This window comes from Prunus mume, linkage group LG4, assembly GCF_029339155.1.
Source record: "Prunus mume cultivar Tortuosa linkage group LG4, ASM2933915v1, whole genome shotgun sequence".
In the NCBI taxonomy this organism is placed as follows: Eukaryota; Viridiplantae; Streptophyta; class Magnoliopsida; order Rosales; family Rosaceae; genus Prunus; species Prunus mume.
The window spans coordinates 1,080,906-1,093,160 of record NC_142701.1 but is presented as its reverse complement, the minus strand read 5'-3'; the positions used below and the strand labels follow the sequence as shown (position 1 = coordinate 1,093,160).

The 12,255-nt window shown below is 36.5% G+C and overlaps 1 protein-coding gene across 1 annotated transcript; it reads left to right on the top strand.

Moving 5' to 3' along the window:
* Nucleotides 1-10,524: 10,524 nt before the first annotated feature.
* LOC148917600 (uncharacterized) lies at nt 10,525-10,971 on the top strand. The gene has a single exon (XM_089049867.1). The coding sequence runs from the start codon at nt 10,525-10,527 to the stop codon at nt 10,969-10,971; it is 447 nt and encodes a 148-aa protein (XP_088905993.1).
* Nucleotides 10,972-12,255: the final 1,284 nt, after the last annotated feature.

Below are 12,255 nucleotides of genomic sequence, written 5' to 3'. Positions count from 1 at the left end.
ATTACAACAAAATAACTCTAAAAAATAGCCCACAGTTTTTAGAAGTTGACACCTTTCCTCACTTTCTAGAGACAAACTCTAGAACACTCACACTCCTCACAAAAACTACTCAAACTTATGCTCTATAGCTTATTGCTTATGCTTCTTCTTCTTTTTGTTAATTGATTGCATAAGAAGGACATGCACTCCTATTTATAAATGCAAGTGGCTGACTTATCCCACCAACTTGGGATATTAACTTCAATCCTAGCCACAACGTTTACAAACCGACTCTACACACATTATTACAACTTTAGATAATATCATTATTTTACCAACTTTACTTTACCAAGTCATTGAGCTCTTCTCAATTGTTCTGAATATTTCTTCTTTCTTCAAGACACAAGTGTTTATTAATATTTCTATGGGTTGGGCTATTTAAACATTAATGTGGTTGGGGTTGATTTTAACCATAGCATTCTGATCCAACCCTTTAAGTTAAATTCACTCAGTTCATATCAATGAGGTGATGTAAAGTTCCAATTGATACGACATGCTTATTCTGCAATGGTGTAGGGGAGACTACCACACACCTATTATGTGACTGTCCTTTCTCTGTTTGTGTATGGTTCAGCTTTCTGTTAGGCAACCATGGTCGTCGAGATACGTAGCAAGACGTCATAGATTGGGTCCTCAATAATGCTGAGAAGATACAAAGTTCTGATTTTTGCGCTTTTCTCATGAATGGTTAGGCTATCTGGGAGGCACACAATGATCTATTATAGAACAATAAAACACAGTTACCGGTGGTTGTTGGTTTTGGAGCTATCATTCTGTTACAATAATTTTTGCGGGTTAATGAGAAAAAGAAGGGTAGCGCTCAAAGTAGACAGGTTGTGAAAAATTGGAAGAAGCATTTCGTGTTCTCATGAAAATTATTATTGATGGGGTTTGGAATTCGTGCAATTCGGAATGAGGAGTAGGCTTTGTTGTACGGGACTCAAAGGGAAATTTTATGGCTAGGTGTGCATAACATTGGTATGAGATTTTCTCTGTCTCATATTGAGGTGTTAGCTGCCCGTTTGGGTGCAGCTTTGGGAGTCAAGAAGGGTTTTAATCATGTTAGTTTTTAGAGCAATTGTCTTCATATTGTATTAGTCTGGAAGGCCATACTGACCCAAATCATTGGGGAAGCTTTTACCCATATCCACCTAACTGCAAATTAGGTGGCTCTTGCATTGCACGCTTTGCGAAGCATATTGGAGCTTCTGTTAGTTGGTTTGAGGAACCACTAGATTTTCTTGTTAATCTTTTATTTGAGGATTGTAATTTGTAACATGTAGGTTTTATGGGTTAGTCCCTAGAGGGACCGGGAGCTCTATTGAGGCCAAGTTCTTTCTCCATTTTCTTGTTAATCTTTTATTTGAGGATTGTAATTTGTAACATGTAGGTTTTATGGGTTAGTCCCTAGAAGGACCGGGAGCTCTATTGAGGCCAAGTTCTTTCTCCCCCTTGTGGTTGAGAGGGTAAGGCTACTGAGGTAGTCGACGACCAAAACGCCCATTGGTGTAGAGGTACTCGCCTAATCCTCTAGGACATTAGCCCGATTTTTTTTACTTGTTACTCTTATATTGATATATTTTAGGTTTATAAAATGAAACCTGCAAAGCATTGTATATTTTTATTTTACTCTTATATTGATATTTTTAGGATTATAGAATATAACATTTACTCATATATTGATATTTTTTAGGTTTATAAAATAGAAACTGCAACGCAATGTGTTTTGTTTTGTTACTATTATATTTGTTATTTGTATTTTTAGGCTTGTAAAATAGAAACTATATTGCAATTTGCTTTTTTTTTTTTTTTTTGGTTACAATATGTATTTTTTATATAAATGTTTTTCTTCTTCTTTTTATAAAATATAAATATAAATATAATTAGTCCAACATATAGCCTATGGCACATGGGCTTAGGCCGAAGAAAGGGACCTAGGCCAAGCCCAAAAAAGAACATTCATTGAGAAGAGACATTTGGAATAAATAAATAAATAAAGGCTAAGAGCCTTTTTCATGAAACCATACGTAGGAATGGTAGAAATCCACGTTGTGTCTTTGACCCTAACGGGAGGAGATTTCGAGGGCCAAACATGGATCGGGTATGAGAATTCCCGAATTTTAAAAATTCTCAATGGGTACGAGCCTAGGATGATATTGGCATCCCCATCCCCGAACCCAACCCAATAATTATATGTTTCTTTTGAAACTAATAAATGTATAATATAATATTTTGTTACCCTAGCCCATATAAATCTCCCCCATAGCTCTCTCTTCATAGCACTGACCCTCCCACTCTCTCTTTTCCTCCTCTTTGTTGGTCCTATTCTTGTGACTATTGGAGAGTTGAAGGCCCTTGGCAATGTCGATTTGAGTGAAAATCGGCTCAATGGAAGCATCCCTTTCGAAATTGGCGGGGTCTTTTCGTTGAAGGAGTTGAAACTGGAAATATACTTTCTTCTCAAAGAAACTTTTAGGGATCAATTATTATAGAATATGATAATTTATTATAGTCTTCCAAACATGAAACTATTTGAGAGTGAAGGCAGTGAAAACAAATATTTAGTTAGCTTTTAGAACATCAAAGATTGATAAAGGCCTCTTCTTGGAGTTCGCAAATAGTTCCTCTATTGCCAAAGCATAAATTGTCGAAATGGATTCATGTTTTGAAATTCTTTTGCATATTTATTTTTATATTTAAATTGAATGTATTGAATGATAATTTAATGTGAGAATTAATATTTTTTTAATACAAAAAAATTGGAGATTCAGGGTGGGGATGGAGGATAGGCCCCCGACGAAGATGAGATAGGGATTCCCTGAAACCACTAAAACATGGATGGGGCCGGGGCTAGGGCTAGCAATGGTATTGTCATACTCGACCTATTGCCATCCCATACGAGATGTTGTTTGAAACGAAGTGTCCAATGCATTCCCTTCAACATCAGGCTTGCCCCAGCCCAATTTCATTTTCAGAATCTCCTTGGATCATTCACAAGGACAACGCAACAAATTCAACAAAACAACATATTGTGTCCAATCCAAAGCAAAGGATCAAAGCGTTTGGATCAGGTGAGAACGCTTATGTGCGAACGTTACGTGAGAACACCGTTGGATCTAATCTAACGACTGCATCAAAAGCAATTGTAAGTGTAAGTGTTGTATTAGAACGAGGCCTTCTTCTCTCTTGTTGGTAATTTTTAACAACAATATTAAAACCTTGCAAGTGCACAAATCAAATGATAGTATAGTAACAAGCAAGGATCATTCCCACAGAGATTGTAATCTAAAGAGATGTTTATCAATGTCACGCAACGAAAATTAAAATACAAGGACTTCCACACACACACCAACACCAAGGGGGGTTTTGATTTGATTTTGTAAATAAAACAAAACAAGGAAAAGAAAAGAAAATAGAATTTAAATTAGAGTTTAAGAGAAAATGGTTTAAAATCAATCAAGAACAATAGCTAGGACTCCCTATCCACCTCCAAACAATCAATCAATCCATAAATAACAATAGATAATCAATTTCTAGCAAGCATATGATGACGACACTCACAACAAGATCATGGCATTTGGCTCGAGTTGTATGATTCTCTCTTAAGTGCATGTAAAGTGTATGGCATTTACATCAATACATGTATTCTTAATTGAAATCTAGTATGGCATTTACTCAAAATAACAATCAAGAATCCATTAAGATCAAAGAGAATATGAGTGTTACAAAAACCCTAAAGCATGGCATTTGTTATTAGGAATTCAAGAATCGATTTCTCATAACTAGTTCTTAACCCAATTATTCGTTGCAAACAAGAACACATTCAATATGGCAATTGACCTATGTTCTACAAAAATTTAATTCCAATACATGCTTCAAAGTTAGCTACTCAAAGAAACAAAATATCAGAATTCACATAAAATAGAGAAACCGAAATCATCACGCTTGTAGAAACTGAAAATCCGTTCAAACTTGTTTATAGAATTGGAATCATGTTTAGGGGTTCAATATTAAGCCCTAACTAACAAGAAATTAGTTACTCATGTTCTTGGATGAACTCAAAAATAAATACATCAGAACTGAAGGAATGAAAAGAAAGAACTCGTTGGCAGCTTTCTCCACTTGCGCAGTTGATCTCCTTAGGACGTGAATCCTTTGTATGGGGCCTTGGCTGGCATTTTATATCACTTATATCAGAGTTCTAAACCCTAAAATTGACTGACAAGTCGTCCAAGAAGTCTTGGTAAACAAGGAATCCAAATAGGAAAGTAAAAATCACAATTCCTAACTCCACAGGGAAATACAGCTTAGCCCAATTGTCACACGATTTGGGGATCTTCGGCCTTTCAGAAAAATTATTAAAAATATATTTTATAAAGATAAATGTCTTATCTTTCCAACCATATATAGCACGTAACTTGAAAAATTCGGGAAGGCTTCCGTTTCTTCACATTCACGTAACATGTACGAAACTGTCATGTCTGCACGTGGGCTAACTTTACTTGTAATACTGTACCAATTGGCTCGGTAGAAAATTCTAGAAAAATCGCAGATTGAACTTCAAGATGTTAAATTCCTCCGAAAAGTTAATTTTTCCTTAAAAACCTTCTAAGAGCGCAGAAAAGCTGAAAATCAGAAAAGTAAAGTAATAAGCCCTTTTTAAATCTAATTCTCCTACAAAACCTAAGTAAAAGAGTACATAAATGAGTATATTTATGGACTTATCAAAATACCCACAACTTAGATTTTGCTAGTCCTCGAGCAAAACAAAACGGAAAATAAAAACAAAAGAACAAAGACTCAAAACAAACAAACAACTAAATTCCCAATATTGATCTTAGAGATAATTGCCAACGGTTAACTAACTTCCAAGAACTAAGCAACATTAACTCAAGACATTATCAAAAGGTTAACCAAACTTTAATTGAACAACTTGGAGTGTTGTGTGTGAAATAGCCAACATCAATATAACCACGATTTATGCTTCACAAAAGTTAAATAACCACATAAGAACAAGCTTTAACTTCAATTCTCACCAAGGATGTTCACTCCAATGAAAGCACTCAAAATTTGACTAGGTAGTGTCACTCATATATGTGAGAAGAATCAAATCAATAGGATGTACTCACATAATTGAAATAAAAGCAAAGGATTTGAATTTTGGGGTATTCCGTGCCGGCACATCCTAGCATTCTTAAGAAGTAGGTTGAGCACTTGCTAGACAAGTACATATTGAAATGATGGCTTCAAAGTGCGAAAAGCGGTGTAATATATGATAAGAATCACAAAGAAGTTAACAATTGCATTGATGGTTTGCTTTTGGTTAAGAGATCGAAAGTTTGCAAAGTTGCAAGTGATTTGATTGAGTCGGCTTTGTTGTCTGATGAAGGTTTTGAGTTGCTGGAAAAATCTTTTGAGGACATTCGTGGGAAGCTTACAAGGTTGGTGTCATCAAGAGCTCATGTCGAAGAACCCAATGGTTCTGTCGGAACTAGTTATCCCCAACTTAGAATCAAAGATCCACATCGAGTGAAAGTGAAAGGGCGTGCAAAAAGAGTTAAAGGAGAAAAAGAGAAGGCAGCGCAACGACATAAACGTCGGTGCACTGAATGTAGGAAGACTGATCATGATAGACAGAGTTGTCCAAAACTTGCGAGCCCGTAAGTGAATATATGTTATATTATGCTTTGAAATTTATGTTGTTGATGTTTATTATTATTTTTTTTTCGATGTGGCAGCTCTTCATCTTCCGACCCAGAACTTGGTGGTCCAGTTGCTGAGAATTTGTAGCCCACTCAGAGCACGCAGGACAGTGAACCTACTATGATAGAGTCATTTATGCAAGAGTTTGATTTCATGTATGGTCCCAGAGTTTGAACACTTATTGATACTTATTTACATCGTTTTTGAAAGTATCTGGAAGCATTAGTGAATCTTAGGTAAATGCCTCATGTCCATTGATACTGAACTATGGTTTATTAAACACATAACTATCTGGAAGAGTTTGTTTTCATTTGTGGTCCCGAAGTTTTAACATTTATTGATACCTATTTACATCTTTTTTGGTCGTGAACGCCACCATGCTTTCAATGCGTAACCTTGAGTTGTTGGAAAAATCTTTTGTTAAAGGTGGATGTCCCGGATGTCCTCTAGGGCTTTGGGATTTTCAGAACCTGAAGCCCTTGTTTGAAGGAGAATGAGTTTGGGGGAATCATGCAAGGGGTTTTCTACACAAATTTGCAATGGTTGCAATGATATGAAAATATCCAAGGGAATCTTGAAACCATGACTATGTGTAGTAAGAGAATCTTGAAACAATCACAATGTCTCTGTAATGTCTCAACCAACGAATATCTGTGTCAAAGAATCTTGAAACAAATTGTCTCCCCACCGACAATGAATTAGACAAAAAATTGTGAGCACTATTACTAAATGAACGCTTTTAATCCGGAAGTTAGTGATCGAACTGTGATTGAACTCTAGGTTTGATGGCAGTGTAAAATGAAATAATAAGCTGCACGTAAGCAAGATCGGGCATTAATATTAACAGTAACCCAGATCGGGCATTCACATTTAAACACTAACCCAGATCGGGCATTTTAAAAACAAACAACTGCTAAGGGATTGCCTACGGAGTGATATGGCTATCACCAGTCATTATCGTTGCCTTTGGCTGGTTGGTGGCCTTGCTCTGTTGGGTGTGCACTGCTGGAGATGATTTCCTACGCAGCAGCAGGGTTATGGCGTCCCAGTCAATATCTTTGTGGACATCTGCAGCGAACCATCGGAATTTCTCAAAACGTTCGTTGAAAGCCACAGACATTGCCTAGCCTTGGTTGTCGCCTCCTTTGTGGATGCTCAAAGATTCGTACGTAGCATCCTCCTCTATCATATGCAAATCCTTTGCTGTGTGCTTTCTTCTTTGGGCACAAATTCTCTGCTTCTCTTTTATGTAATAGGCTTTGTTAACTTGCCGAGTCAAATAAGCCAACTTCTGCTCAGCTCCGACACACTTTTGAGTCCAATAATGGACCAAGGAAGAGTTCTGTTCTAGTTTGTTCTTCATATCATTTATTTCCACAGTGGGATCATCGGAGTCCCCCTCGCTTGCGGAGGAGATTGGAAGAGGCAGCGGTGGTGGAGGGGACCTTGGATAATCGGAGGCATATTCCCATAAGCCATCAGAGTCCCCTTGATTTGCTTTGGCGCTTGAACTGGCGAACATGTTGAAAAAATCGTAAGATTGGGGGATTCGGCTGAAGGTTTGTATGCAAAAAAGACGACTGGAAAGAAGAAAAAAGAGATGTAAGGCATGAGTATCCCATAGGCATAAAACAACGTTTATATATTTTGTCTGGAAGTTTTCCATTTAGTTTTTTCTCCTTTTGTCCCATCACTTTAATATATATATATATATATATTTAAAATAATCAGAGTATTTGATTTAGTTAATCACAGGAGCCTCGCATGATTAGTAAAAATGTAAGCACGCACTTGAATTAAGATTTATCAAGTTTGAATGAGTTCGTAGCAATTTACGAAATTTTTTCCCGATTTTTGTATATTTAGTTATGAAGGATGCGGTCAGTTGTCGCCATGTGTGTACACATGTGCACCTACTGAAGGGGGATGCGGTCAGTTGTCGCCATGTGTGTTATTTCTTTATGTTTTAAATTTTGTAATGCAAAATTATTTAAAAAATGGTAATAAATAGGAGAAAAATCGAAAAATTTTCCGAAAAATTGCTTCCACCTCCTTGTGCCGTTACAAAACTAGGGGAAGCTATAAATCATCCAAAGTGATTATGAAAACTCAATTTCGAACTTAATTTCATCTGATGTGACAATACAGAGTGAACACTCCATCGTTGGAATATGGTGATAACTTGTTTTCCTTTGAACCGTAACATTATATTTTACAAAAATTAGAAGTATACTTCTTTAGTGTTCATTATCTAATTTATAAGAACACAAGTATCAGCTTCATGTGCTTCATATATAATTGTTCGGAAAAATATTTCTATATTTTATCCTTTGAATTGACAGACACAATATGGTTCTTGTTATTTCATTGCTAAAATTATATATTTGAAACCAATAAGCAAACCTCTAAAATGCCAAGTTACGAACATAATTAGCTACCATATAAGTGATCAAATAAATGCTCAAACCTCAAAACTCACCCAATTACTTAAAAAATGGGGAAACAAAAATAGACTTCCAAATAAATTTATTCAGCACTGTATTGACTAATATATTTTTCTGCATAGCTGCATTATTTTATTCAAACGACCCAAAATGGAAACACACAAGAGCATTTACCTCATATATAAATATGCTATGAACATACAAAGTATCGACTAAGTTTTATATTTTATATTAGTAGATTATATTGTATACAAATCTTAAGCCACAGTACTTATTTATTTAGTTAACTTCCAACATATATATAAACATTGTTATATTGTCTTCTAAGTATGTACTCTATATATTCATTATGTTGTCTTACTGCTCTTTTTTCTTTTCAACATAGTAGTTATATAATTGGTTTTTTCTTCCCTAATGCGGCGGGCCATGAAAATGGCATACCCACCCCCGATTCAACCCATTGTCATCCCTAAACGAACGAGATAAAGCCAACCCTCCATTACTTGATTACTATGCGACATAAATACATGGAGTATCAATAAATCCACCTCTGTTGTTTCTATTCCATGCCTTTTAGGCGTTATAAAATAACACAAAGAAATATGTGATCAAAAAATAATATAAACAAACTTCATAAAAGCACAACAATTTATGTAGACAAAAGTACGCTTAAAAAACTCATAATAGTTTCCACATTTGTTTACAGTTGTCCTTCACATCTTACAGTTGGATACATTACCTAAGAACTATGAACACTTCAAACCACAGTTTTTACACCTTCAGGAGCCCACACAAAATGCCAAAAAACGTACTCAAAATGAACCACACACTTGTTCCGAACAAAATACTGACAACCCCCAAAATGAATTTTATCCAGGGATGGTTTACTCCATGGCAATCCCGTCCCAGTTGTAGGTTGGGACAACACATCTTGCAAACTCGCGGAACAGGTCAAACCCTTTGCGTGCTTCTGCTTCCCTCATTTGCACAGACTCATTCAAGTACTGAACCTTCGAACACCTTTCCCTTTCGCAAGCCAAACCCTCACTTTCATTCTTTGGACTAATCGAAGGTGGACTTTCTCTTTCTTTTTCTCCTTCCCCAATGTTTCTTGATACCATCTTAGACGTATCTTCAGGCGTTTGATTTCCATGATCAACGCATCATACCTCATCTTGCCAATCCGAGCTAAATCATCGTGGTCCTTAGATGAAAAGTTTATGGATTTCACAGCTCCATCAGCAACATCTTCAACTTTATTATTCCTTTGTGACAAAGGTTCTGCATTTTTTGCTGGAGTTGTTATAAGTATGGGGGGATTTTTGTAGGGGAACCCATTCTGAGTTTAGGCTTGTTTAGAGCAAGTGGAGGTGCAATGGGAGGTAAAATACTTTTATATTGGTATTTATAAAGCAGTCCCCATTTTCATTTTACCCGCCAAAATGACAATGTTGGCTTCGAGTGGGGAGCTGCAACTTTAGTTACCTTGAGAACTGGTGATGTCATATTTGCATTATTTGTATCATATACGATATTTTAATTTTCTTTACCGTTTGTATTTAGTATCATATTTGCGAAGATGAAGCTGTTGACTTGGTCATGTTCAAATGTAAGTTACCTTCACAACTTGTGATGTGATATTTGCATTATAAGTACCACAAACATATTTTTTTGTTTCTTTACTAGTGATATGAGTTCATATTTAGTATCATATTTTAGAAGATGAAATTCTTTACTTGCTCATGTTAAATTCAAATTACCTTCATAACTGGGGATGTCATAAACACTGCTTTCATTTTCTGTACTGTTAATGGTGCGTTCATATGATATTTTGTTTCATACTTGGCTGTTAAATTATTCACATGCAATGAATTTTACCTCCATAAGTAGCGGTGTTCGCATTATCATAAAAAGTATATTTAATTTTTTGACTGCTGACGTTGATTAGAAGTATCATAAATGCGAACACCCACGAGGTGTACCTAGGCATGAAGCCGCGAGAAGACCAATTTACCGCCATAACCTCAATCATCGAGGTGTGTGAATTGTCCTTTCAGTCACACCGGTTGGGAAACGAAGCAAATAATACATGATCTAAACCCAATGTTGTCTTCGTCCGTAGTTTAGGTGACGACGGTTCGTCCCAATATATACCTTTCTTCTTGATTTGTCTAGACACACCGTTCATTATTCCTCCACATACCTTTTGCAATCCCTCTTCTCAAACAACCCATATGGACATCCCAGCAGAGGCATGGTTTAAGGTGCTGCTTTTGGTTGCAAAGCACTCGTCTGAAGATCTGTACAGCATGGCGGGACATGCAAGTTATTTCAAGAAATGCTGAATGATCCTGACGTTTGGCAAACTATGTCTGTAAAAAAGTACCAGTGGCATCTTAAATGGTACTGGTTTCATCAAGAGAAACTTGTTGAGATCTTGCAAAAGTGCAAGGAACACAACAACCCAAAAATCATTTACAGAGAAGCTGTAACTCAATTCTTCATATTCAAAGATGATGAGGCTGTCAACAACTTCCGGGTGGCGGCTAAAGCAGGGCATATGGAATCCTCCTACATTGTTGGCTTGCTAGGGCTGGTGAACCCTACGGAGGGCGAAGAGGATGCGATGGAATGGTTGTGCCATTTAAGCAAAACGAAGAAAATTGACATGCAAGCATGCAGGGCATCATTTTTTAATCGACTGATGAGGTATACCATTTCAGGCGTGGTGACTCCTCCAACTCTTGCAAAGTTTATCGACAGAAATTTTTTCTTACTGCGCTAATCGAAGGGTGTTAATCGTGAGGGTAATCGGAGTGGTATTTCAAATTCTCATGGGATCAAGGGCGACTACTCGACATGGTAGCTACCGAATCGCTGTGGAACCTCAGTAAATGGAAGAGGGAGCTGATCTTGATTCGAGCACAAACTCCGTATGGAGACCTGTTGGATTTAATAAATTAAATATTCATGGTATGATATGGGTATTAAAGTGTTTTTTGGATTTTGTTTGTTTTTATTTATAGGGGAAGTTTACCTTCTGTTTAATGTTTTGAATTCAAGGTCTGTTTATGTTAATGTTGTAGACGTTTGTGGTTTTAAGTCCTGTTTATGGTTTAAAGGTCTGTTTTTGTAATCGGTGCACTTTTAAGATCCAATTTAAGTACATGTTTGTAGATGTTTGTGTTCCATAGACCTTTGTAGCTTGCGTGCATATGTTTTGGATGGTTTTGGGTCCTATAGTTTGACTATGTGTTCTGAAATGGGGAATTGCTGGTTCTGATTCCCGAAGCGTCATTCGTTGAAGATGACAGACACCAAAATGCAGGGAGGTTGCGTGTTGTCAACGCATGAGGGATTATCCTTTCAGTCAGACCGGGTCTGAGCCATCCTTGATCTTCTAAGACACTCTAGTGATCCTTTAATGACGTTTTCAATTTCCCCACATTTCCTGATTTGTCCTGCATTTGAAACTATATTTCAAAGATAAAAAATAGTTTAAAAAAGAAATCCGAAATTCTATTTTCACTAACATAATGATTTAAATAACGAATTTAAGGGGGGAAATAAGTGTTGGGTTTTTCCCCTTCACATTCGGAATTTGTCATGCAATGTTGTTGCAACAACAACAAAAACACAAAATTCCTTGAGAAGTATAAGCCAAAAACTCCTTGAGAAGTGATTTAAATAGCGTATTTAACCAAAAACTCCTCGAGAAGTATAAGTCAAAACTCCTGACGAAGTATTCATCCCGATACATACTTAGGAATTTTTCCCCATTTTTTCTGAATTTTCCTGTATTTTTTAGGATTTTCTGGAGAAAAAAAAAAGGAATAAAATACACACGGAATGCCAAGTGGCGGAGCCAGAGTGGGGAGCTGCAGCCCTCATGACATGCGACGCATTCCCATGCTTTTTATTTTCCCGTTCATGCATTAGGGTTATATATATATATATATATATATATATATTCAACTTTGGAATTTCCCGCTCACGGATTGTCGGGCCAAAAAAGGCTAATTCAAACTTCAAACTCCATATATGTTTCGACCAAATAATAAAATCCAAT

Excerpts from the sequence above, each read along its gene's own strand:
- LOC148917600 (XM_089049867.1), top strand. The coding sequence starts at position 10,525 with ATGCTGAATGATCCTGACGTTTGGCAAACTATGTCTGTAAAAAAGTAC.